This window comes from Trematomus bernacchii, unplaced genomic scaffold (assembly GCF_902827165.1).
Source record: "Trematomus bernacchii unplaced genomic scaffold, fTreBer1.1, whole genome shotgun sequence".
Classification (NCBI taxonomy): domain Eukaryota; kingdom Metazoa; phylum Chordata; class Actinopteri; order Perciformes; family Nototheniidae; genus Trematomus; species Trematomus bernacchii.
The window spans coordinates 8,445,684-8,473,520 of NW_022987513.1; the positions used below are offsets into that span (position 1 = coordinate 8,445,684).

At 41.2% G+C, this 27,837-nt stretch overlaps 1 protein-coding gene across 2 annotated transcripts; it reads left to right on the top strand.

The window, feature by feature from the left end:
- Positions 1 to 1,710: 1,710 nt before the first annotated feature.
- On the top strand, positions 1,711 to 27,291 carry nectin3b (nectin cell adhesion molecule 3b). Of its 2 annotated transcripts, XM_034151944.1 has the most exons (8): positions 1,711 to 1,850; positions 8,843 to 9,190; positions 10,045 to 10,344; positions 11,886 to 12,003; positions 12,321 to 12,472; positions 22,639 to 22,783; positions 24,921 to 25,023; positions 25,401 to 27,291. In XM_034151944.1, the coding sequence occupies exons 1-8, from the start codon at positions 1,772 to 1,774 to the stop codon at positions 25,575 to 25,577; spliced, it is 1,422 nt and encodes a 473-aa protein (XP_034007835.1). In that variant the 5' UTR covers positions 1,711 to 1,771; the 3' UTR covers positions 25,578 to 27,291. The 2 variants fall into 2 exon arrangements, with proteins under 2 accessions (XP_034007835.1, XP_034007826.1); XM_034151935.1 differs by lacking the exons at positions 22,639 to 22,783; positions 24,921 to 25,023; positions 25,401 to 27,291 and adding an exon at positions 14,824 to 19,070.
- The last annotated feature ends 546 nt before the right edge of the window (positions 27,292 to 27,837 follow it).

Genomic DNA, 27,837 nt, shown 5'->3' on the forward strand with positions numbered 1-27,837 from the left:
AACATTCCTGAGAGAGAAGTACCTGGTGACGGAGAGCAGCTTTAGTTTAGAGAGAGCAGAAGCGAGCAGAAAAGAAGGGTTGTTATCATGATCACAAAATACTTCACATCATCCACATAGAACATGGATTCTGTGGCTTTGTGTGAATGTCTACTTTCATTAACTCAGTTTTACTTTTTGGTCACACACAGGTTAAGTCTTTCCTCTGAGTTGTGCATGGTGTTTCAATAGGCTACTGTGCTCACAGGGAGTGCATTCAGAAAAGACAATTATGTATGAGTCAAATACATGAACAAAGGAAGGTACAGAAACTTAGCTCAGTGTTCCTTGCTAATCAACTGAGATGTTATAAGAAAAGCCCACAGACTTTTCCAGACAACGTTTAAATTATGATTTAGTGTACTTTTTGGGCCATATGTAATTAAAAATATGTTGTATTTTATTAGAAAACGTTATATCAAGGAAAATCAAATCAGAGAGTAATACATTACAAAGGGAAAGTCTAAGGGTTGTGAAAAAGTCAGCGGGAAAGTTTCCAAATGGCTTTCATTTTAGAAGAAGCCCCTAAATTGAATTATGCATTATTATTATTATTATTATTATTTGTTTAGCCTGCACTTCTACTTCGTCATAAATGAGCTGCCAAAGCAACATATAGCTTTCATGTTGATCCATTGTAGCCTACTCAAAGCAAAATGTTCTGAATGCATTTAAGAACAATGAGAATATTCATTGCACTCATTTTACCCACTTTAAGATAGATTTAGACAAATAAAATAGAATAAAGCAGGCTTGCGTGGTGCACACAAACGCTTGCTCTATAGAGTTGAGATGAATGGGATAGTGGGAGAGTAATTGTATCCCTGGTGGCTCTCCAGAAGACAGCACTGAGACTCAAATGAAAGCACTGACCTGGTTAGCTCTCTGTTAGCAGAAAGGGGTGCTGGCCCCCCAACACCCATCCTATCGCACCCACACACATCATTCACAAAGATGAACTTGTTGACTGACTATAAGCAACTATACATCTTTTCATTTGGCAGCCTTATGCAGCCAGATAATGTTGTAGAATTGTGACACAACTATTGTTTCAAATAGCGAAATTGTGATAATAGGCGTGGTCTGTATGACAAAAGCCTGCATGGTTGGACAATTAAATCTATTGGCCGGACTGCCTCATTTGGGCCAAGCAGTCAATACAAATGTTTTTCTACAATTCATAGTTAAAGAGTTATACGAGAAAACGTTGCTTTTGAAATGAACACTTGATGGCCTCATTTGCATCAAAAATGAATTAGTTCTTCTTTAATTAACCGGCCTAACTAATTTAATTGAAAATTGTTGAATCATTTCAGGACCTCCTTCTATCTAGCAGTAAGAGAAACAATTAAAACAGACCTAATACATTTGCTTTATGGCAGCGATAAAACCTCGTAGATGTATAGTCATTGAGTAACCGTAAAAGACAGCGAAGAATAAAGTGATTTGATCAATCAATGTGTGTCGGGTTATCACAGAGATGACGTAATGTGTATACTAATGGATTATTCCTCCAGAGGGATGTTGCTGTAGGATCTCGACAAATGACCGCTTACTTCTATTGTCAGGTGAGCTCGCGGTCTCCCCGCTCCGCTCTTTGCAGATGGTACAGTCCACATGCAGTTCGGAGTTGTTGCTGAGGAGGTTCCACTGTTCAGCACATAGGCTACCGTTAAATTGGCATGCAGCCTACGCTTGGATCCTGTAGCAGGAGACTGCACTGCTTTTGAAAATGTTACCGTCTTATTACCGGAGTTTCCTTGGACAGAGGGGCAGGGTTGCGCTGTTTTACCTTTTGTGCAGTATTACAGGTGAGTAAGGAATCTTGTATATCAGTTTTGTTTGTTCCACTAACGTTACCCAGAAGTTCCATGGAAGAGCCGCGCATCATGCAGGAATCTCAGCAAACGACCCGGCTAAACTATCAACCTCCGCGTGCTTTAAGCGTTGGTCATTTGCAAGTTGAGCAAGTTGAGCAGGTGTCATTAAATAACCAAATGAAACTTGGTTGCAAGTTCACTGAAACGCTTCGGAGTGGGTAGCTAGCCAGCGCCACCAGTGATGGTGCGACCCGAGGCTGCCATAGAAACAGTCCATGGAAACCGTCGAGGAGCACTGATATTCAGTTATCATTGCTCCCTTATACCGTCACAGAGCATACACTTCGGTCATTGCCGATTCACTGGCATCCATATTAGCTCACGAAGCCTTTGCTACTGAAGTACTATGTTATGTGTCACGACAGCTGAATATTACAAAATGTTTAGGAACTTGCATTTGAGTCAATAGAAGACAACACTAAATGCCAGCAGCCCTCAGGTCGGGCTGAGGGTCAGCCGCCATGTGCCCGCTGTGGAGCCTAGCTCAGTATGGTTTAATCAAAGGGTGGGCAATTTGACTAACTCCACCCTGAAGCACGCCAACTTTGTGCCCAGTGCTTTGGTGCTGCTGTAAAAAAAACTCATAATATATGCAGCTCAAACTGTTTAGCTCCAACTCTGTTTCATAAATATCATTATAACTTCTCAATAGTTGTCACTCATTGTGTTAACTAGAAGCTAGTCTGGCTGAATGTGGCATTGCCTGTGAGTTGTATTGCCCACAGCAAGTGTTGTGCAAGGAATAGGCTAAATATCCCTTGTTTGAGAAAATGATATTCATAAACTTTGCTGTTCTCAGAGACAATCCATACTTTGTGTCCTGCACTTGCAGACAATTTAAACAAGACCAGAAGTTACACTTTTTCATTCCACATTTCCTTGCTTTAACTGAAAGTAGTATAATTACTCTTAATATGTTAACACTCACTTATTCTAACTAACAATTGTCCAACTCAGTTGGCTTTATTATAGAAATAACCCTGAAACATGTAATATATTGAATAGCAAAATGGGCTTCATACTTTCAGACATTATCACACCAGAGCAGCATTGTACCTCATTGTCTCATCAGTAGCTCTATCCATTGCATAGAAAAGAAGTGGTTGTATTTCAAAATCCAGGATACTGAAGTACCCAGCACTATACCACAGCTTCAGGTTGTAGTGGCCACTTTCTGCCACTGGACAATTGCACAATAAAGAAATTACTTGGATAACTAAACAGATTTTTGAAGTTTGCTAAGCTCTGCTTTTTTTTGCTGCTTCCACTATAATGCTAATATAATACAAACGATCTTAATCCATAGATAGCCCTACTGGACGGTTTGCCAAGAGGAGAAGCTAGGGGCTACAATACTACGACTGAACCCACCAACGCATGTGTTACTCTTTGGTTCAGTACCTTGATGTAGGATACAATCGGAGTGAGCTTTTACATTATTAATGCACTGCATCCTCAGGATATTAACGTTAATTCCTAAACCGATGGTTTTCTTTCTTCAGAGAGTTAATGTTTAGGAGCATAGATATGTGCGCTTTTGTCTAGCTTTCCTTTAAGTCTGAATCCAATTTCAAAGAGGGGTTTGACCTTGTGCCTTTTTTTAATGCACAATAAATGCATTCACTCCCATTTAATTATGTTTAGACTTTGAAGGAGACAAACACACTTTTCTAAACATTTAATGATTAATCTTATTTCGCCTCAGATTTAATGTGTATAAACGTGCATGCCTTTAAAACGTAACCAATTAGCTAGCACAGGATGAAACACTGAGTTTATTCTCCAGATCGATACTCTCGGCACTGATCACATTACACAGCCATTCAATTTGATGGTAATGTACAACAAACAACCATATTCAATTAACCTGTTAACTAGTATTTGGATTTATTTTCCATGTATGAAAGTTTTAGACCTTAAGTTTGTTCAGGTAATATCCTTCTTTATACTGGCTACCTGGTATGGGTTGCTTGGTGGTTTCTTGTGACACTAACATACACCAAACATCTTACATTTCCATGTAGAAGAGAAAGCTATAGTGTTCTTAGAATTTAGCGTTGCTACCCTTGGCAGCTAGATAGTTATGCGTGTTGCATCACCCATGTGCACGTGCACATCTGTGCAGCTTAATCAAACCAGTTAGAAAATGTGTATCTGCACGAAGGATGGGTCAAATGCAGGGAAACCGTTTCATTACTAGTACCTGTACTATGTAATGACAATAAAAGTTCCACAAAAAAAAAGTGGACTTGAAGGCGCCGATCATTCAACCCTTCCCTGTCCTGCTCTGCACTTACACCTTACACCTCACCATTTAAGTTCTGAGTTCCACTTTTAACAAGACGAGCTGCCCTCTGGCAAGACACACAAATTAATACACTTGCTTCCTCATAAGTGGTGCATGTGAAGGTAATATTGACTAAAGTGAGAACGAGTAGCAGAGTGTCCCCAGGGAGCAATGTGTCCTTGATGCCAGGATATCTATAATCTGTTTTCTACTGAGTGTGGGTGTCGGTGTGGGTGTGTGTCATTGTGTTGCTTTAGCAAACTAAACTCAAAGTGTCTACGGAAGCTGCTCTCTTTTAGGTTCGAAGGATGGCAATTATTTTCTTTTTTTGTCTCTGAAAGAACAAGAAGAAATAAAACATTCCTATAGCTATGTAAAGAAAGGCTGCGTATAAGATCAGATAGACTTTGCCCTTTATTCTCATCACATTTTTATTCTGAGTTGGAGAAAACGAGGGCACGTTATGTAAGGTTGTCGTCATGTCACCAATAAAAATGTCATACAGACGCTATACCTCCTTCCATTACATATTCAGTGCAGGGAAAATGCTGCTCTCTCGACTCTTTGCTGTTATTGCCATCTCGCCTTATCATGACAAATACATAAGTCGTAAAATCGGTTTACTACTTGAGGCAGAGGCTCACTTACAGTATATGTTACAGTAGCTGCTGTCTGGGTTATGGCATTTAATACATACTATAAAAACACTTTTTGTAGAGGAAATGAAAATACTATGCAGTATGCTTTAATTCATATAGTGACAATCTTTTGCTGCGTGTCTGTTTCAACTTGTGTTTATCTTCGTTTCCTCATTAATGGTTTTTACGAGCGCCTGTTAAGTACCTTGTCATCGACCAGTATATATACAGTATGTGCGTTAATGTACCAGTATATTCAAATCTGATTTACTCCATCACCTGACTTCATTATTTGTATGGAGGATACTCCGTATGGTGGGGGGGGGGGCACTAGCAAACGTACACTCGGTACAGTTTCACTCCTCTTTGGGGGGAGTTGTAAACTGAGTGTGATGCAGCATGTGAGGTATGGGAATATTCTTTAGAAAGGAAAGCCTCCATATCTTTGGGAATTAAAACAATTGATTTATGATTTAACGTTAAATGGGTCCCTATAAGGTGTAGTCTTAGTTTGGTTTTAGACTTGCTTCAGATGACGGTCAGCACTGCTCCACAAGCAACTTAACAGCAATGATCAACCCCCAGGAACATGTCATTTCAAACGATTACTAACTTATGTGAGTTAACCATTGAAGACATGTGATGCTTTTTCTAACGGAATCAGAAATTGCAATTATTTTTTTTTTAACCCAAATAGTTTCTTAACCCAGATTCTTCACTCTGATCATATCCGCTGCATGATTATTAATGTAGGATGCCACAGCTAATCAAGAAGTCTTTACATCAATCTGTTATGTTAAAAAAGTAATTCCTCCTGCATTAAAGACTAACTGTATTGAATTCACCGGTAGAAATGAACGTATTTAATCGTTAAGTGAGCTTGAATAGTTTTTCCTGCTTTTTTTTTTTAGTCTGCCTTAAAACAATACCAAGGCTTATATGTACATTTAACAGTTTTTTGATTGCTTCCTTTAGTGTTTCCAATATTGAGACGTTGTACAACATTCCCAGTTCTTTTTGAGTGCAGAAATCCGCTGCCAAGTGTATTTGCTTTAGCAGTCTGAGCCAAACCGAGAAGAGTCTTTTAAACACAGAATACCCTCTTCATGTTTCCGCTCTGACACTGTGAAACACAGCAGGGATTTCAGGACTTTGTTACCCACTTTATTTTACTAACTCAGATTGCTGAACTCTTATATTAGTCTGTGTTAAAGTATGGAATGCATTTTTGCACAGAATGAGGACTGTGGATTTTGCCCCATCACTAGAAAGCAGACGTGCATGTGTTGGTTATTCGATTTGAAAAAAACCTGCAACGCCCTAAATAGCACAAAAAAATATGAATAGTGCTTCTCCAGCTGTACATCTCCCTTCTACTGCCCTTTCTTTGTATGAGCAATATGATGACGTAGTATACCTACTCTGCAAAAAAAGTGCTATCTAGATTTGACATTCACTATTGATCATTCGGCTTATATTGTACAGCCCCTAACATATTGTGTGTGTCGATCATTTGCAACAATATCATTTACTATATGTATTCCCCAATTTGATAAATGACTTTTAATTGGTTAAGCTGTCACATTGTTTTTATAATGTATGAAATTATTATATACACATTTGGAGAAAATGAGAAGTACTGATGTACTGTATAAGTCTAGTGTTTTCACAATTTCAAACTTTATTGTAATGTCAGAGAAGAAGTCAAAAATAGACTTTTGTACATCATACTTTAGGGAAATGGAAATCTACAGTACTAATATTTGAGGACATGGACTTTTGAGAGGGAGATTGGCCGGAGACTGAGCTGTTTTTGGCAAAACAACAATAGAATATTTGCAGTCAGTTGCCAAGCAGCGCAGAAGGTTTTGATTTATGATGATGTCTTCCTGCTGGCAGCTTGGCGCAATTAGTGAGCTTTGGCAGTTTAGCAGTGCTATATTGTCTTTTCTAAATCAGTAATGTAATTCCTCTGTGTTTTTGTTTACTGGAATCCTGGTGATAAATTTCCTCTCACTTGTGTTTCATACGTGACTTTGCTCTCGGCTCTCCTCACTCGCAGCCCTCTTTTTTCTTCTCTCAGCGATGATGTCATTGTCGTGTTTGCATATCTCTTCCCATTTTTTCTGGCGGGATCAGTGTGTTCTCTCTTTATTTCCCTTTGACGTTCTTCAGCACGACGAAAAGCTCTCTGCTTTTCAGACATGCCACACTTCTGTCAGGTGCAGGTGACAGAGTTGGGGTAGTTATATTTGGACAAAGGACATACAGACAGGCTGCTTTCAATTCCTGAATTCAGGTCAGGAGAAGGAGAGCTAAAGAGACAAAACAAATTCTCAGTCAGCTGTGTGTTATTTGTCGAAAAAACCCAACGCCTGCTGTGGCGGTATCAAGCTTTGATTCCAGACTGATGGCAATAGATGAACTTGTTTTAAAGACTGACGTAAGAGGTAACACTGAAAATACTCTTCCCTTACTGGGGCTGTCATGGTGTTCTGGATTGGTTCTTGATTTTCACTCTGATAATCCTTTGTGACATTTTTAAAAGAAAAGGTAACGTCTTCCATGAAGTAGATTAAAGCAATTTCATTCTTGTCAACCAGAAAAGCTAAATTGTCTGTCATATAAGGAATGTTTTGCATATATTTAACGTTAAGTTCTTAAAGGTTTGGACACAAGTTCAAGGAGGCCCGATGGAACGTCTTTAAATGTGTTCAGCTCTACTTCATAACCCAAATATTTGCAATTTATAATTTAATATAAAATAGTGGGTAAAAAGGTTAGTTGATCAACAGAAAAAGGCGGCGACAATTTCCATAACTTATTGTTTAAATCATTTTTGATCAGAAATTACTGGTGCAATGAGTGAGCTGAATATTTAAAGGAGAGGTGTCATGCTTTTCCGGTTATTACCCGTCCCCTTGTGTGTTATGAAGGTTTTTATGCATGTAAACGGTGTGCAGAGTCAAAACCCTCAAAGTACACCCTATAGCGAGTAAAACTCTAACACAGAAAATACCTCCCCAAAATGCCTCGTTGGAGATACGTCACTGCCCATTTGAGTCTTCCATTTCGTTCCGGGTACGGCATGTTGTCAAGCGGTACCCGGAACGAAATGGACCAATCCCGAAGAGCCGTCACGTTACGTCCGCGGAGCCGTTACGTTAAGCCCCCGCTGATTGGTCCAAATGTACCGATCCACGGACTTCCTCACACACACATCTGTGTGCAGGGACCAGGCAGCTCAGCTGATTTCTCCTCCCTGGCTGCAGGCTGATAACAGACAGTTGGGATCGCGGCGAAATTCTCTCTGCAGACCCATTTTCACAGCGTTTATCAACCTTTTTCTTACTCAATATCAAGCCACACTTATTGTTTTTACTTCGGATGTGAGTTTGTGTGTGCTCAGGATGAGTTTGGCTGTGTTTCGCTATGTATCCTAAACAAGGAAACAACACCTCCACGGAGCTCAGCGCGATTCACAACGTCCCGACCAATCAGAGCACACTGTGCTCACAGGGAGGGTGGGGGCTGGAGCTTTGGGAGCTACAACGAGCCGTTAAAGGCAGATAGTGAAATTCAGTGAATACAAGTAGTTTTACAGAGATGCTGTATGAGAAACCAATGTGAGTTTGGAAAAATGCACAGTATAAATCTATTCTAGTAGACCTCAACAATGGAATTATGATCAGTGGAAATGGCCATGACACCTCTCCTTTAAGACATATTTATAAATCCTGTGTTTTTTTGGTTTGTTTTTTTAATGAAGTTTTCCCATTTTTACTTGATTATAATGTTCGATTTCTGAATTTAAAGGATGGGATCTCAATAAGTATGATTTTAAATAACACTTCTAGTTGAGTTAGAAAGAATATGCCTAAGAAAACTAGTAGTGATGCACTTTAAAGAAGCTTTAACAATTAAAGGTGTAGTGTACGATAAGTGCTTTCAACTTCCTGTTTGCAAATGAACATGGTTGTTTCCTGTGTCTGTGGCAGGTGTTTGGGGCAGTCAGGTGATGGTGCCTAAGAGGGTGAACGCTGTGCTGGGGAAGAATGTGACGTTGGAGTGCAAGGTGGAGGTGGGCACCAACCTTACTCTGACTCAGAGTTCCTGGGAGCGTCATCTGCCTTCAGGCTCCATCACGGTGGCTGTCTACAACCCACGGTACGGCATCTCCATCCCTCCGGAGTACATCCATCGCTTGTTCTTCCGCTCACCCTCCTCTCATGATGCCACCATCGTCGTGGGAAACGTGGGCTTCTCTGACGTGGGGAAGTACACCTGTAAGGTCGCCACGTTTCCTCTGGGAAACACTCAAGCCTCCACCACTGTCAATGTACTTGGTAAGTGTGTATATCTCCACACATGTGTTTTTCTTCTATTCGAAGTACTGTAATGAATGTCAGGAACATCTGAAACAATAAGTTAATTGATTAGATATATATAGAATATTTATGCTGGTTCCATTAGTGTTTAAGCAGTTTATTGGACATAACAATCAATATTTGATGAGCATATTTTGCAAAATGTTAATGTTTTATAGACCAAATGATTAATTGAGAAAATAGTTGCCTGATTTTTGCCATGGAAATTATTTGTAGCAGCTTCAATGTCAAGTTTGGATATCAACGCAATTACATTTGAGAGGCCTTGTAATTCTGTGAGAACATTATCAAGCGCTGGCTTGAAGGTTTTGTTGCCATGAAACAAGTCACTAAATAGTTGAAATCCACTGACGGTTTGAAATCTTAAAACATTTTTTTTAAATAATTTACTGCTGCTTGAATGAACTTTTGTTTACACTGTTCCGGTTAGCAGATAAATTGTGCGTGAAATTGGTCTTAAAAGTGTTTCTGCAACATTTAAAAAAAAGAAAGTCTTGTATCTAGCCTTTAGCTGTAGGAACCCTGCTTGAGTATTGACTTTACCTCATCAACCTTGTGGCTTTGAATATATGCTCTTCTGAACCCTGGGTTGAATCATCACAGGTTTTCACTCCTGTCTCCACAAACACAATGTGTGTACTCTCTCAAACACTTTTTACAGAACAGATCACAAGGGTGGCTAGAGCTGGCTATTGTCATTCAATAGGTTGTAGTGGAATGACACTTGAAGAGAATGCAGTCAAAGATCAAATAGAAATGTAATGTACACTTTTAAACTAACCTCTGAAGGCTCTTTTTCCTCCTTTTCACAGTGGAGCCCAAAGTCTACGTGTCTGCAGGTTCAACTGCCCTGATCGATGGGGGCAATGATACTCTTGTGGCGACCTGTATCGCTGAGCGGGCCCGGCCCCCCGCTGACGTTTCCTGGGAGTCCAACCTGTTTGGCCAGTCAGAAGTTCAGCTGTTTGATGAAACCAACGGCACGACCAGCACACAAGTGAGCTACCTCTGGCAGCCCACGCGTCACATCCAGGGCCAAACTCTCACCTGTGTGGTCCGCCACCCGGCTCTCGAGAGTGACTTCAGGATCCCCTACCAGCTCAATGTGCAGTGTGGGTGCCTTACCAGTTACTTTTTAGCTTTATATAAACGGCTCAAACACGGCCTTATAGTAAATATGTTGATGGGTATTGAGTCTGTCCTGCTGTAACGTAACGTCCACACGGTTCCGCCGCGTTGAAGCTTGCCGGTGGGCGTGTCTCGCGCACGACCAACAACCAATCACATTAATCTCCCGCCCCGCCCCAACACACAAGCACGCGGTTTGATTGGCGAGCGCTTGTACTGGCATATGATTTGATTGGCTGGCGCTTCCGTCGACGCTTGAAAAGTTGAACTTTTCTCAACTTTCGAAGCGAGCAACGGAGGCAAAGCGACGCGACGGAACCACAATGCAGTTCGGCAAAGTTTGACGTCACCCCATTCAAAGTGAATGGGAAGCGTCTCCATTGAAGCACGCGACGGAACCGTGTGGACGTACCGTAAGACTTTCATCAGGTATCCTTAATGCTGGAATACACTTGCGTAACATGAGTTAAAGGGTGTCTACACTTGTCTGTCAATGTACCTTCCTTAAAACAGTTGAACACTGTATTTAACAGAAAGTACAGACAGACGATCTTAAAAGTAAAGGGACTTGATTTCCAACAGCGGTCAGATGATGATGCTCGGCCTTGTCAGTGTTGGCGTTTGATTTATTTGAAGCACTTCACAACAATTCACTTTGGAAAACAGCTGAATTGACAGAAGAAATCAAGGACACTCCATGCAGGCTTCTAACATGTATTGTGTTTTCTCGTGTTAAGAAAGGCTGTCCTTGGCGTTTTCCTGGATTTATCTGTTTCAAAATCTGAATTTCTTTATGTCTCTCGGTACATGTCCGTGTCAAAGGTGAAAACGTTTTCTGTCAGTAAGCCCCCATAGATGTTAGAGCGCATGTCAGTGCTTTGTGGGGCACGATTGGGTCTCTGCGTAGCAACTGTAAATAGACTAGTGAAAGGGGTAAAATTACCTCCTTCAAAATGTTTTGTTAGACGGATGCATTTAGCTTTGGTCTTTCTTGCTGTTTTATGACAGATGGCGTCCACAAAGGCTTTTATACTTATTCAAGTTAAGGCTCAGCAGCGACAAAACAAAGAATACTAAACAGTTCTATTGTTTGTCAAAAAAGGAAATTCTAACTGTCCTGAGAAGTGGTTCGGAAATAGTGTTTTTGATTTGGCTTTAAATTGTAAAAACCAACAGGAGTCATAGCAGTTTTGCATCTCTGTACACTGCACTGTGTTTTTGAATTTATACATTATGAAACTCCTTGTATGTGTGGAGGACACAAGCTCATGTCTGGAGGCCAGGACTGACCTCAGACTCCATATAATGCTCCCATAATATATATATAATGTGTTTGCTCTAGTGTAAAGCACAGAGTCTCTACCAGAACTATCAATACCAAACAGCAGAAACATTTCCAATACAAGAAAACAAAAGGGCTGCTCAGTCTGTGCAGTGATAACGGTTCTCTCAGGTTGTTTGTTAGCTTTCTGGACAGTTTGCTTTGATATTTCAATGATTTGTTTTTTTCCCGCTCGCCCTGTAGATGCTCCTGATATCTCCGTTGTGGGCTATGATGGAGACTGGTACGTAGGTCGGGAAAATGCACAAATGACGTGCAAAGCCAACGCAAACCCACCTGCTAATCAATTCAGATGGATCAGGTGTGTGTGTGTGTGTTTACATATGTTTCTGGCCAAAATGATTTGCATAACTTTGATTGTTAGCTTACAATCCCCCCCAAACACTGACTTGTAGCTCAGTAAATTGTAGTAGTTTGAAGACTTCTGAAGCTTAAATCAAAGACTAGAGAGTAACATTTAGTTGCTTTTCAATATTTTACTAATATTTTACTAATCTAAAACCTTCAGCTTGTCATTTAACTTGTATAGCAAATAAGGTGTGCATGATAACCTAACAGTATATTTGTCAACGGTGTGACTTTGATTGTCTAAATGTTTGCGTCTCTTGTGCACTATAGACTGGACAGCGAAATGCCAGCAGGGATGGAAATAATGAACAGCACTTTGCTCTTCCTGCGTCCCCTCCAGCGCAATGACTCGGGAGTTTACAGGTGCGAGGTTGCCAATGACATCAACCTCCGCAGTCGGGATGTGCGCCTTCTCATACAAGGTGAGCGCCGTATACACACCGGAACACAGCTGACTCCTATTGCCTCCGCTTCCCTTAGAAAGCACTATGCATGCACGCAAGTCATAGAGGGTATCACTGCCTGACATCGTCCTTCAAGCTGAAATGTGACACTGGATCACTCCATTTGGTACATACTGACAGTCCAAGCATTCACCCATGGTAAGGTGGGTTGGCACTGATAATATTGACCTTTTATATTCAGTCTTCATTGCATGCTGATTAGCCTTGATTAACATTAGGTCTCCAGATGTTCAAAAGGGGGGTTACTGTGCCAAACAGCTGCAAATATTTAAGTCCTTTAGTCCTCAGTGCATTGCCTCTGCTCGGTCCTCTTGGCTTGGTGTCTAAGTTTGTCTTTTTGTTTTGTATGAGGAGCATGTTCCTCCGGTTGCACAAAATCTGTTTTGCCTGTGGAAGCTCTCTCCCTGAATGAAGTTGTGATTATGATGTGATTTTCTTTCACATCTCTCGCTTCTTTTCTGTGTTTCTTTTATTTCTGCATGTGTCATGCGGTAAGAGGGAAAAGCCTGCAGCCCTACTGTGCGATGATGTCCCAGATTCATAAAACATTAACTAGATCTTTTCAACTCTTATTTATTATTTATCATCCATATTTCCTTTTCCTTTGAGAGGACCTGTGCGGGCGTGCGCAAGCTTACACATGTTGGTGTTCCCTTCTTTGTATGTGTTGCTGCGTGTGTGCTCACATGTGTCAGTTCGCTGCCTCTGCATGGAGTTGTACGATTCATATACTTAGAGACTACAAACCTTCAGGTTCATGTCATCTCTCAGATCAGACTCTTTTCCGTACATCTGGCCTGGCACTGAGTTTAAAGTGGCAGAGCAATTTTGCAGCACCATGAAAGCTTTTAGACTTTCCATTACTTCAGTTCCAACTGATTATGGCTTTTGGCTTTTTCCTTTTTTGTGGGCTTCACCCTAATCCAGCACATTTTAAGCTCTAATGATGGCATGGTGAAATAGCAGCATTGCATCATTATACTTGCAAAATAAGGATCTAAATGCATATCCTCATGCAATTTTAAGCATTTGGTACACAAAATGATTTGGTTATGCACTTTTAAAACTGATGAAACAGACAGTCAGCCTCTCTAAAGTCCCAAGGTTTATAAATTGCAATAAGTTGCACTTTGCTCTCTTCATATAATCAATAATACTATGATTTAACAGAAACGGTAGGAAATAGTTTACCCTTTTTTATTCAACCCATTGATAATGTTTTGAGGCAATTGTATGTTGTGCTCAGCCTGAAGAATGGTTCAATGAATCATCTTTCCTATGAGTCAACAAAAATGAAAACTGCTGTATCCAATTTTATATATTTTGCTCTACAAAGTTGTCAAACACAAACCAAAATGTCAGTCGTATAACTTTTAACTCATCTGCGTATACTGCGGGATCATGGTCACAAGCTTGAGAAACTCTTTGTTTCAATCACCAACAATTATTAATGTCATTTAAGTCTGGGTTGTTTACTCTGACACTTGCTAAAATCATGGAGTTTAAGGGAGTTAAAGACTTCTCTGCCAGCAAAGCAAGAAATGATTTACTCATCTGTAACTAAGCTGCGCTCCACAAGTGTTACAGTAAAAACATAGAATTTCAATTGAAACATTTAAAGGATTATTTGTTTTGTGTCTTCCATGTTTCCTGCTGTAGTTACACCCACATCCATTCACTGAAGAATTGTATGTTTCTTGTATACAATATACATTGTTCAGTAGTCTTCAATTTCTTCAGTAGCCTTTGGTTTGCCCTTAGCCTCAACATTTCCAAAGATATATTTTACTTTCAAGTGCATTTGTGGTGAATACAAGCTGACAATGGTGCTTAAAGGGGACATATCATAAAAAAACTCACTTTTTTTTTGTTGGCTGCCTTGGTTACAATACCTATTCATATTCATTAGTGGTCGAAAGTGACAGGTATATTCAGACAGAAAGTATGAGAAATGTAAAGAGTTTTTTTTACATTAAAACGTATAAACATGTTCTATTAGCAAAACGTACAATACAAGACTGAGCCTGATAATAAGCATAATATGTCCCCTTTACATTTTTGAAACTGTACTAAAATAAGATAAAGGTAAGATGAGAATGTTCTTTTTTTTTTATGTTTACCAATTATAAAGGGACAGAAGACTGAAGAGTTGGCAAAGCAAACGCTGCTGTGATCTCCATAGTTTACCAGTGGTAGTTGATGTTTTGTAAACCTATCCCTACTTAGTGAAATGCTGATGTAGTTGGCATTGACATTCTCTGCTTCTCTGTCTGTTCATACTCCCCTCTCACCCTCCTCCCCTCCATTAGATCCTCCCACCATGCCTTCCACCATTACTGCTCCTGTCCTTACTGGCTCTGCCTCCTCCACCTTAGTCGATGATCAGGGACATGTTCTCCTCAGCTCACCCACACTCGAAGCTCTGCCTGAGAGTAATCTGGGCTCCATAGTGGGCGGGGCTGTGGGCGGGGCCTTGTTCCTGCTCCTGCTGCTGTGTCTGGTCGGTGTGTGTTACCTTCAGAAACAGCAAACCTTTCACGGGAACTACTACACCAAGCAGTACCTGGGCCCCAACGACCTGCAGAAGGCCCCCGCGCAGCACGAGCTCCACCCCCCCAAAGCCGGCAGCAGTTCCCACCACCAGGACCACGACCGAGAGGAGTGGGGCGACCGCCAGCTCAAACAAGAGCGTGACCGCCGTCACCAAGGCAACAGAGAGGAGTATCCCTCTAACGGCTACACACGGGCGATGAGGGAGAGCGGCCACCAGAACCAGCAGCAGAATCAGCACCGTGAACCCACTCAGCTCTCGAGTCCACAGCAGGCCAGAGGTGCCAGACACCCTCGTTCCCCTAAACCTCGGGGAAACGGCTCCCCCTACCTGTCGGACGACTGCTACGACAGCGGGCCGGAGGGGGACTATGTCTCTCACACAGACGGCTCCGTCATCTCGCGCAGGGAGTGGTACGTTTGACAAGCCGCCTGCAGGAGCAGAGATACGGCAGAAATCAGAAGGTTTCATTCATCTCATTATGAAGAAACACATTTTTTTTCTCTTCTGTACGCACACGCACACTTCTACTAACCTCGATTCTGTAGTTTCCTTTGATTTGTTTGAGCGTCCTGGTCGACACTTGAGACATTTAGTATCTGTACTTGACGTGGACGGACTGTGGACTGCACGGCCAGTTTGACAGTCAACATCTATATGCCAACAGAAGTCAGCATGTCTCTAGTCTGTGTAGAGACTAACTAAAGATCATGATGTATGTGCTGTCTCTGCCTTACTACATGGACTGCCAATTTATTTAGCATAACTAATGACTTTCAGTTAAGCCGAAGCCTTTGGGGCTAACAGATCACATATGGTTGTCGTATAAGACCCTTTTTTTGTTTGTTTCTACAAAATCAGCCTCCTCAGGCTATGTAACACTTGCTCATTTATATTTGTATGTGTTGGTATTGCTTGCTCGGATTTGTTTAAAAGACATGTGACCTCTGATTATAATTAGCTGGAAGTAAATCCATCAAATTCAGAGGGTCGCACGTCCTTTGTCCAAACCCAGTAGGACACAGTAGAGGCAAAGGTTTGTTTAAAAAAAAAAAAAAAGATTTCTTACACTGAGAAATGTCCATGACTAAAGACCTCTCGACACTGATTCATGAAACGTATTGCACTGCCTTTTGCAAAACTTTATACTAGACGACCACATCGTTTGTTTTCTACAAAAAATGTCTTAATGTAACTTACTGTTGTTGGAAACGTGTTAGCTTAAGGAATTGACCACTGATGTCATGTTAATGTCCTTTGAAAGTGATGGCCCAGAGCGGGAACCTTAAGAGCATTTCTACTGTACGTCCTCGGCTCATCTTAAATCCCCAGGAGGGATGCATACATGGAGGGAGGGCAAGCAAGGATGTCTGCTTGAATGAGGCACAGTCCGACAGATCAACAGACTGGCTTTATCAAACAGTCAAGCCTTGATATCTTCAAGTTTAGATAAGCTGGGATAATATAATTTAACATTTGTGGGATTTATTGTTTTATTTGTTGTTGTGAGTTGTCCTCTTTATTTAGCAACAAACACATTCTCCAATTGGCGGTTAAGTGTTTGAGCGTTTGCACTCTGGCACCGACCCAGGCCTCCTGGAAATACAAGAGTGCTATCAGCAGGGGCATTGTTGAAGCAGGCTACAGTATGGCAGCCACCGTACGCTGGCCTCCCAGTCACAAAGTATTTTGTTACACAAAGAAGTGATTCAAGAGCGCAGCTAGTACACCCGACCTCTGCTACTAATTTCACTATACTCTTGAGTAATCTGTAGAAAAACACACAACTGTGTTACAATCACAATCTGACGCATTAATAGGCTTATTGTGTGCAACTGCACTAATCACGCTCACCAGTTTTTTGTTTTTACATTCAGCATTTATTATCACTATCAGTATTAGAATATAGATTATGTAGAGGAATCAGGTCTTCTGTCATGGTTGAGCTGGCAGTGTGGCCCATCAAAGCCACAGCGCTCCCCACATGGGACAGACTACATTCTGTTGCACTAAACATGGAATCGTTCATTCATAGTTATATAGAGTATCTATCCAATAAAACACCCTGTGCTTATTTTTTTTCTAAAAACAAAAAAAGGATCATATCTGGATTTGCATTTCTGCATTAATTTATAAACCAGCCACATTTGATGCTTATCATGACAATAATGTGGCAGGACCAAGTACTGTGATTGAGCTGAGGAGAAAGTGTTTCATTGGGCTATAGAGCCCTAGTAGTTCAGGTGTCAAACTTAGATTAAAGCTTTAGATATAAAGATACATTTCAGTTTGTGTACGTGATCAAATCCACACATCTTTTGGCACATGCACCTATTGAGGAGAGAGCATGGAGGAGGTCCAACAATCTCCTTCATGTACACTAGTGTTTGTGAATACATGCCAACTTTAGTAGTATGGTCACCTTTACAATATTTGCTGCCAGATGCCAAATATTTGTTGTATGTATAAATATGATGACAGACTCACATAAGTATTGCTGACTAGCTTACAACTGATTTAGTAGCTTATATAAAAGATTAACGTATCACTGTTGTATACAGGGTCTTGTAGCCTGATAGAAGTTAAAAGATGCTTTAGGCCACTTTAATATTACAGTAACAGTCGTCAACATGGGGAATTTGTTATATTGTTATGAAACCTCACTAATTATTTTTCAGGGTGTACATTTTGTGCAGAGAATATGCTGCGATTCTGATAGCGAGAGATTTGATACTAGAGAAGATGACCCCAGTACAAATGTTTTTCAACTGTATCAAATGCTGAGCAGTACACCATTTATTTTCATAGACGGAAGCTTCCCTTTTTATTAATTGCCTTAAGTTTCAGTTGACTCCTATTGCATTAACATAATTCCTCACTTACAGTCTCTGTTGCCTAAAACGTTTTGGATAATCTACCCTTTCTGTGTTAGGAGTAGTTCCAATGAAAAACTGTTTACAGTGTGGATTGCCGAAAAAAAACCTTGTTTCTGTAAAGTGATGTTGCTGTAAAGTGTCTTTGATGCAATAACTCAACGTCCACAAAAAAGAAATCCATCCACTTTTTATTGATGTCAAACTCTGAGAGACTCTGAAAGCCTGGGTAAATCCAAAACGATCTGCTTTCATCTTTACAGCTAAATGTAAGGGAGAATATGTGTGTCTTTTGTAATTCGGGTGACCCTGACTCTTTAATGGTCCGAAATGAAGTGTAGATTTGGCGATTGAACTAGAAGTAAGGTTTGGGAGGTTATACGTGCTGCTGATTCCTGTTCCTTCTGCTCACTTTCACATCGAAGCGGGGAATAACAGGAAGCACAGCCGCCTAACCCCTGCCTGGGTTTGCTTCTATGCACTAAGACGGAAATCCCACTAATCGATATACTATTTTTGCTTGGCTCGTCAGTTTGCAGCCCCGCACCTGGTTTAATGAAGTTCGTTTGTACTGTGACATTTTGTATTGAGATGAGTCATCAATATCTTTACCTTGAGAAATGTCCTTCACTTTGGGTTGAGAAATGCAACTAGTGCCTTAGATACATAGAAGAAATGTTTTCTTTTTATTGTTTGGATGTAAGAACCTGTTTTATTGCTCTGTGAGATTCATTTGTTGCCTTTTTTTGTTTTCTGCATACTGTGTGTTTGGACTCCATAGTGCCATATTACATTTTCCACCAACAGTTATTGACAGAATTTATCTGCAAAACCTAGAGGCATTAAAACACACACATAAAGACGATGCTTGAATTTAAATGTCAAATAGTAAAAGCAGGTATCTGTCAGGGGTTTTGGTTTCTGTAGAGTTGTTTAACAGGGTGAAGAATTAACTTACATTGTCAATGAAAAGCACTTTGTGGTCATGTTTGTTTTTTTGTAAATACAGGAGAAAAATGTAAAGTTTCTGGAAGGGGGAAAAAAATATATTTATGTCGGTGACAACAGTGGAGCGTTATTTAGTCAAATAATTTTGACATACTTTAGTTCAATAAAGCACCTTAGCACCTGTGAGTGATTTTCTCTGGAGGATTTTTGAGCTTGCCTTTACACACACTGCTCAGTCTCAGCCTCTTTGTGCTTCTATAAATGACATCATCTCTAGCTCCCTAATGCTGCAACTCCCCCCCCAACCCCCCCCCTTCCAACCCAGTGCGACCATGTGGGACGCTGCACATGATGTAATTCAGAGTCCTCATTACTCCTTAGTATCCCAGTATGCTGTAATAACATTGAGCTGTTCCTTTCTGCTGGTATTTCTTCAGTGAGGGGAGACCCCGCACCTTTTTTTCAGGACAGAAAGGCCCTCCACTCCAGCTTTGTAAAATACCCCCCCTGCCTGTTCCTGTTGTCTAACAGCTGGTAAAATTAAACGCTGAGTGTTTATGTCTGGCCCAAAGTCCCCTCTCACCAGCCCATTGACTGTCCCCATGGCAACCAGCTCATCTGGAGCTGCTGATGGAGGCTGTCTTCCTACCTGGCCACAAAAAGCTGGGGGGGTGGGTGTGTAGTGCTGAGAGTTTAACTGTTCTGCTGTGAAGGCAGAGCTGAAATAGGGTAAATTAGCTTCTGGAATTGAAAATCGCCCATTACGCCCTGCTGCACCACATAGAGGACACATCACACTGACGTGACCTTGACACTGGTGGGCTCCAGGTCCTCGAGACCACCATTCCCCTCTCAAGATTCTTTTCTTTTTTAATCTTCGGCTGACCTCTCTGCCTTCTACCGATCTCATCATGGTCCCAGCAGATGTTGTCATCCTGACCTTGAAACAGGGCATGCTCAGTCTGAGAAGACATGCAGGAGCAGCTCGGTAGTAGCAACGATGGATTTGTTTGAGACACTGGGTTTTGATGATCAGTGGGTTTGCGTTGCGCCTACCACACAACAGTTTCCAGGGATACTTTTCACAACACACAAAGGAGTGAGCGAACGTCTCAGGCGGCGCAGAAGGATGCAGCGCTGACGCCTGTGAGAGAGGGAGACTTTGATATTAACTCCCAGGCAGAGGTGGGAGCACATCGTCAGCATCACAGAGCAGAGAGACACGATGACAGACCACCTACCGCTCTAACCTCCCCCCACCACCCTTCTGCTATTCTGCCAGCATCTGCTCCCGGCGGGGTCTTTTGTCTGGCCAATAGAATGACCCTTGACCCTGCTGTTAAGATGTTCGGATGTGGTGGGGGGGGGGGGTTGTCTTATCATCAAACGCTCGCTCACATCTCTTCATGCCACCAAGGTGTGCTGTGTTTAATTCATGATGAGCCCGTCTGCTTCGCTGAGCTGGCTGAGTACTTTTTGTGGCTTCACTTAGTGTGTGTGTGTGTCGGTGTGTGTGTGTGTGTGAGGGAGTAAAAGAGACAGAAAGAGCCTTGTACTGACTTGAGCCAGATCCTAGTATGAGGACAGTTGATCCACTACTAATCCAAACCCCCTCCAGAATAAATATTTAAACCAATGAACTAATAGAACAACATCTAAGCAGTTGTATATATTTCTTCCTGTATGATTAAACCCCTGATGTGCTCCATGCGTTGTAGGTTTAAAGCACTTTTATCCCTTGTCACATTATGAATTTCTGCAAGGAACGTCTGTCACCAGGCATTAAAGCATGCAGTTTGATGAACTGCATTTTTAAAGGCTTTTTGATCAACTCAAGAGGCTCTTGTCATAGTTCAGCAGCCATCAAAGGTAATCGAACGGTTGTTAACTGTTAAAGGACAGCATGAAGGGAGATGACAGGAACAGGGGGGAGGGTGAGAAGGAGCAAGAAGTCTCTCTGAGGGGAGAGCTCAGAAGTCCCAGCTTGTTCAATCTGCATCAGAATTGAACTGTTATTTAGGATTCTCAGCACAGTTATTGATTTTTTCCCCCCTCACCTTAGCTTAATCAACTGGTTTCGCCCACCAGTGTCACCTTTTGTCCTCCAGTTCCTTCAGTGTCCCACAATCACAGTTTTACACATTACTGCTGAATGGCCAAAACTCGCTGCTCTCTGAGTTTAATGCATCTTAATCACAATTAATCCTAATCCTCTCAGTGGACAACATGGAGCGTATGCAAGCATATGGTCAAACAAAGCTAATTCTGCAGACTTTACAACTCGAGACACGCAAAAGACATGAATAAGGACATGTGTAGATGGATGGAGGTGAACATGTAAGGGGAATCACTATTGAGTAAGAGCTTAAGGGTGCAGGATCTCCAATTGAACTCAATTCGGCTGCAGACGCCCTATCCCTACTATGCATATTAATTATATTATCTACTTAGACTTGCTTGTAACTTATTTTAAATAATAACTTATTAATTTGATACACATGAAAAATAAGGACCTCTTTCATGTACATTTAACAAGAAGCTAGCAAGCAGTTAGCTTAGCAACCGCGTTTATAGTTCAAGTATTCTGAGGCTTTCATGGTTCCTTTTCTTTTTAGCATCCGTGAGCCCCCTCCTTTCCTCTTCAAAACGAGGAGGAGGACAGTCCTTGAGGAACAGCAGACACATGATGACAGTCCCCAGAACAAACTGTGCTCCAGTTAACAAAACTCTCACACGTTGCAGGTTTCAAATGTGTTGTTGCATTTTAAATGTCAAGCCTCAGAAACACACACAAAACGCAGCTTTAAAGACTGAAAACACTCTTGGCCTGCCCTGTAGGCGATGTGTCAATCTGAAACCAGAAGCTTTTACTCTCCTGGCCTGCAGCAGGTTGATACAGCAAGCCCTGTCCGTCATCCGCAGGATTGAAACTGATGTTGCTGTCACTCTCGTTGCCTCTGGGGGACAAAGGTTGCACAGAGGGTCTGCAAAATGTTTATACTAGCAGAGCATGCTTCTATAAACAGAGTGCTACAGGGATGATGCTTTCTTTGTAGAAAAACCCGGACGTTAGCATCACCATTGCCAAAAAGACAACTTTTTTTTCTTTTCTCTTTTGGCTTATTGCAGAAAATGCGTAGCAAAGCGCACGTTTTTAGACCTACGCGTTTTGTTCAGCAAGAAAATCTGCATGCTATTGCCAGAATACGCTCACACTAAAAGCAATGGCCAGAAGTAAAAAGCTAATGCCAGGCTATAAACAAACTACACAACAATTGCAGGAATTCAATGTCACAAGTGTCGGTCAAGTCTAGATAGTAACCCAGAGTAACCTTCAGTTTTCAAAAATGTGCAAATAACTTTCACGACACTTGCCACCTGATGACTTCCTCTAACTAACCATTCCAGGTCAATGCCTTTCCTTAACTATAAAAAAACAATTTGAAAATAATGGATGACCCTTTTAAGATTAATAGAAGCTTTCAAAGTTATCGCATATTTTATGTTGTAAAACAATTCTAAATGTATTAAGCTTGTCTTATCCATTGACCTCATTTCAGGCATCTAACCAAAAACCCATACAAAAAAATTGACTCCATTGACTTTGAGAATAGACACCCGGAAGTGCAAAAATGCCTATTTATTATTAAAAAAACATTATTAGGAGCTACACTTTATTTCTAGTGTTTGTCTTGTACATGTTCACATCTGTGTGTTAGTGTTGTACTGAAAGTGTCTCTACTCTACCTCAGACCAGTCCGAGGCAGAGAGGTCAAACTCCATCGTGGTTGCCGGAGCCGTGATGGGCGCAGTCCTGGCTCTCTTCCTCATCGCTGTCTTCCTCATCGTGATCCTCACTTCTCGCAAGGCCCCGCCGCCCGTTTTTGCTGACAAAGTGTAAGTCTGACGAATAATTCATGGTGCAGAACATGGTCGTCTGGTTAATTAATGACATGATACCTTGTGAGGGGGACTGAAGCCCATCAGAGGGTTCAGGGCGGCTCCTTCACTCTGTGGAGAGCAGGGAGCTGGAGGACAAGGTGGAGCGTTGCCACATAATTGCTGTCTTGGCAGAAAGCCCTTGTCCTATTTTGTTCAGTCTGGACCTATAGTGCACCCGCACTCATGTTAATGTTAGAGCCAAGAAGAATAACTTTGATGTTGAATTATTTACAGAAGGAGCTGGGCCACAGTCTGCCAGAGTCCTCTGACTGACATGAAATGCTGTCAGCGTGCATTCCTTATTTGTCTGTCTCCAGAGTCCATGTTTTGTAAAATTAGATCAACTCTTTACTTTCTGTGTCGTTATACTGTTGATAAGCCTCCTTCCTGTTACATGCAAATCACTCTTATAAACCTGTGGACCATATCTGCAAGGTCGCAGGTTGATCCCCTCATCCATCCCTGTTAGTGTGTCATTGAGTATGCTCACTAAGGGGAAACACAGTCACACACATCGAGCAAGTCTCAAGGAAGAAGGCTGAATAATTACTACACAGGTTATCTCTGTAGCATTTCATTCAGGGGGCTAAATGCTCCCAAACTACAGATTTCAAGTCAACTGCAAATGAGCCGATGATGATGAATGCAGAAGTGAGTGAGACTGATTGGATATACAAGTTGCATCTTGTAATGGGGAAGTACAAAGAGGGAAAAATGTTCACACATGGATTATTATTGTTTTATCTAAAAGGATTTTGGATTAACTGTTGTATTCTCCTCCTGCAATCTTATATTTTCTCTTATTGTCCTCAAAGTACTAAGAAAGTATTTTTTTTTCAATACTCCATGCATATTGTTCTTTTGCGACCTAATTTAAGTGACAGCGCATACCTCTGACTGAGTTTCAACCTGACTGATTATGTGTCAGTGATAATAGGCCACCTTCACACTCTGCTGACTGGCAGAACACACCCTGATCTGAGGGGGAAATACGTTGTGCATCAGCACACTGACACTACAGGATGGCGTGTTGGTCTGTGGTCAATGACACGACAAACTTAGCATCTTAAGTGTGACCGTGGTTGGAAGTCCCAGTGGAATGCCCGAGGGGGGGGGGGGTGGGGGGTGTACAGGCCTCGTCCCCCTCCTTCATCACACACAGACGTGAGTGCAGGACAGCATGTCACTGAGCTGGACTCTCTACTATACCAGGCATGAAAGGGAAGGGCTGCATCAAGTGATATACAGTGTGAGAGAATCAATGCCTGTCATGACATCATGTTATGAATGGCCAAGGTCACTTTCTAGGTCATATTTTAGTAGTGGAGGGGGATTTCTCTAAATGAGAAAACGAGTCTTATTTAAGCGTCTTAATTAAGGAACTCGCACCGTGAGGGATTTCAGAGCAGATGTCAGAAGTCTTCCAATTTAATAGTGGAAGTCCATAGTCCTCATAGCCGTGTTTCTTAATACCCTCAACCATATTTATTGTTTTATTTGATTTTTCTTGCTGTTTTTCCCTTTTTTGTGCTGTTTTTTAAAATATTTTATTCTGAATATCAGTCAGAGTACTCCTGGTTACATAAAGGTTACATAAAATGTAATAGTTCATAATTAATGTTTGTATGCTACCATTAGTATCACTGAATACCATATCTTAAAGGAGCACTTCAGTGTTTTAGCATTATACTTCCATAAATAAAGTGAACTTGGAAGATACTTATTTTCAAAATAATGGTCCAAAGGAAGAAGCAGACGCTGAAATACACTGACTTGTTTTTTTAGAGCGGGTCAGGCTGTAAAGACTCTTCCTCGAGTTTAATAAATAAGCTTTCTGTTATGTATTTGTAACTTCAAATCCCAACCCGAGATGCCGATAACATCATCAGGATGATTATTCTCAGAAGTAAGAAAGCAGCATTTGGTGTTCTTTTTAGCAGCCGCTCAAAAACCTTTTTTCAGAAATGTAATTTTCCCCCAGCACAAACTAATAATGTTCTTTCTAATGGCACAGTTTGTTCTTTTAGGTTTCTGTCTGTTCTCAAAAAAGAAAATGTCTCTTTATTGCAATTTCTTTGTCTCTGCTTTAAAGGATTGACCTTCCTCCGACACACAAGCCGCCCCCTCCCTACTCTGAGAGAGCGCCGGCCATCCCCCTGGGGGTCCACGCATCACAAGTGGCCTGGCTCTGTCAGGTAAAGCCCCGCTCCCCTTCATCAAGGCTTTATCATCACGTTGGTGCATCTAAATCGTCACATACTTATCATTACACCACCAATATTAACTCTTGGTGAGATGACTGCTGAGTCACAACAGGAAGTAATAACAACCTGAGCCATTCCATTATCTGTTTATCAAGCAGAAGGCCTAATGGCTGTACTCATTTAATATGTAGCATGGTTTAATTTTTAATCTGTGTGCTCGGCTCACCTCCAGCTATCATGAGCCTGCACTTATTTTAGTCTCACCCACAGCTTTTCCTGTTTCTTTCAGGACAATCACAAGAGTATATAAAACTATTGTCTCAAGAAAGAGCAGTCACGCTATGTTTGATTATTTTTTTAACCAGCAGAGTCGCAGGGCAGAGCGCAGGCACGAGCTGAGTGACAGGCAGCCCCCTCCACCCGCAACAAGGCCGGGACCACCGGCAGCTCAAAGCCCCACCCAGCGGCTGTCCCGCCTGCAGTGGGTGTGTCATCAGAGTGGGACAGACCAGGTCTACATCAACCACCGAGAACACTATGTGTGACTGTCATACAGAGAGTCCAGGCTTCACCCTGAATCACTGAGCCGTCAATCCAGAGGAGGAAACAGCTGGCCGCCTCAGAGAGGGAGTGTTCCTCACACACACTTTCATTACCTTTTATTTCACATCGTTAAATGTTATTTGTCTTAAAGGATGGTTCAACGTTTTGGGAAATTAGTTTATTAGCTTTCTTGTTGAAGCTATAGCCAGGTGACACTTATCTTTGCTTAGTTTATGATTTAAAATTACCTGGCACTCTCCGGTGATAAAAAAAATCTGTACCTTTTAACGGAGATTAAAGGGGACTCACCTTTTCAGTGCTTCTCCACATTCATTTGAGTATGTGGAGAACCCACTACACTACTATCAGTATTTTATCGGCTTCCAATATCATAATATTGTCATTAGAATACACCATTCCCCATTTGAGTGTTTCAACCAATGGTGTGACAACTACCTTTGAAAAGGTGCACCACATTTTTCTCACAAGCCAATCAGAGCACTCTTGGGTTTTTCGAGTGGGGCACCTAAAGGGACAGGCACTTGAACAGAGCGTTTTAGAAACAGGGTGGATACAGGTATATTCAGACAGACAATACAGAGGAAAATTATGATTTTGTTAACATTTAATCATTTAAATATGTTACGGTAGACACTCAAAAAAACAGAATTAACCTACAAATATAGATATGTGACCTTTTAAGCAAACAAGATTTAACGTGGTGATTTTAGAGGTTTGGTACGAGTATTTTGTTTTTCACCTTCAGACAGAGACACACGAGTTGTTTCCAACTGCTTCTAGTCATTCTGCTATGCTAAGCTAACCCCTTTCTAGCTTAAACTTTAGTACATTACAGACGCAGGAGTGGTATCGATCTATTCAAAGTGAGTAAGTGCACTTCTTAAATGTTGAACTACTTATTGAATTATTTGTTCTTATTTCAGATTTCCTTAAGACTATTTAGTGTTCGATATCATTGAGGAAACAAGTTATGCTTTAGAAATCACAGCAAAAACTCACAGTATTTGCCCCTCAATCAGCTTGTGCGCTATACTGTACAAGTGTAGAAAGAAAACAGCTGATTTTTAGTTATCCAACAAAATTTGAATACTGTTTTTTCTTTTCTTTTATCAGAGAGGCTACCACATACATCTGAGACTCTACTCTCAGGCATATCACTAGACCAAACCCCGCAAGATCCAAACAGCTTAGGTCCACTGAGACCAAATGTACTAACTGCAACACAGACCATGAAGGGATTAAATTAGGTATTTCTGTCCCAGCTCTGTGATGTGCTGCTGTAATGTTATGACTCCATGCTTTTTGGCAACTGTACAGTAGATTTGTAAATGAGTAAATGTAGCCTCTGTGTCAGTGTTATTATGTAGAGTCATAACCTCCTACTAATCAGGGAAACAGTAGTATGAGACGTTTCTGACGTCAGTCCTTTTTATATATACATACTGTAGAAAATATGTAAACTATTCTTTTTGTGGCGAGGAGCTGACGACATGCTTCACATATACTGTTTAATATGTTTGACTTTTACCTGAATGATTGAAGTGCCATAATGATATTTTAGGGGTGTTCCCTCTAAGTTTAGTATGCTGTAGTTTTTTACATTTCTTTATTTTTTACAATATCATCATGAGCCGCTTTCTTGTTTGATTTAAGTATTACAATTAACAAATAAATGCATAACATTTGCACCAGTGACATGAACTGTTCTTACTTTGTATAATCAGACTGCACTTCATGACGTTGATGCAAAAGACTTCTGAAACAGTGAGAGGTGGAAGCTCTGAGTCACTTTATGTGGAAACAAAGGAAAAAGTCCTTGAAGATTTTTAAATGACGTGTGGAGGATTTTTGAGGTAAATGTATCTCAAGGTCACAGTCACATTGTGATTCTCACGACAGAGAGAGAAAAGAGCTGTTTCTAATACCAGGAAACATGTTGTGTAGATAATGTTTGTATGGAGCCCACATTGCAGTGATGGTATACATGTTTGTCAGGATCCATTTATTTCTGGGCATCAGTGACAGTCAGTGATCAGTGGGTTTCTCCTTGCTCTCGTCAAGAGGGTAGCTGACACTCTCCAAGAGCAACACCTAGTGGTCAAACATGGTGGTGCAGCCCATGATGGTGCAGCCCATGATGGTGAGTACTACACTCCCTGACCATAAATTATGAAGTAAATATGACCTTTGGCTGCTCTCTGTCCATGAGAGCTTCTTACTGTATTTGATTAACATTTGGTT

Coding starts and splice junctions, on each gene's coding strand:
- nectin3b (XM_034151935.1), top strand. CDS start 1,772: ATGTTACCGTCTTATTACCGGAGTTTCCTTGGACAGAGGGGCAGGGTT. Junction 9,191..10,044: donor CACCACTGTCAATGTACTTG/GTAAGTGTGTAT, acceptor TCCTTTTCACAG/TGGAGCCCAAAGTCTACGTG. Junction 12,004..12,320: donor AATCAATTCAGATGGATCAG/GTGTGTGTGTGT, acceptor TGTGCACTATAG/ACTGGACAGCGAAATGCCAG.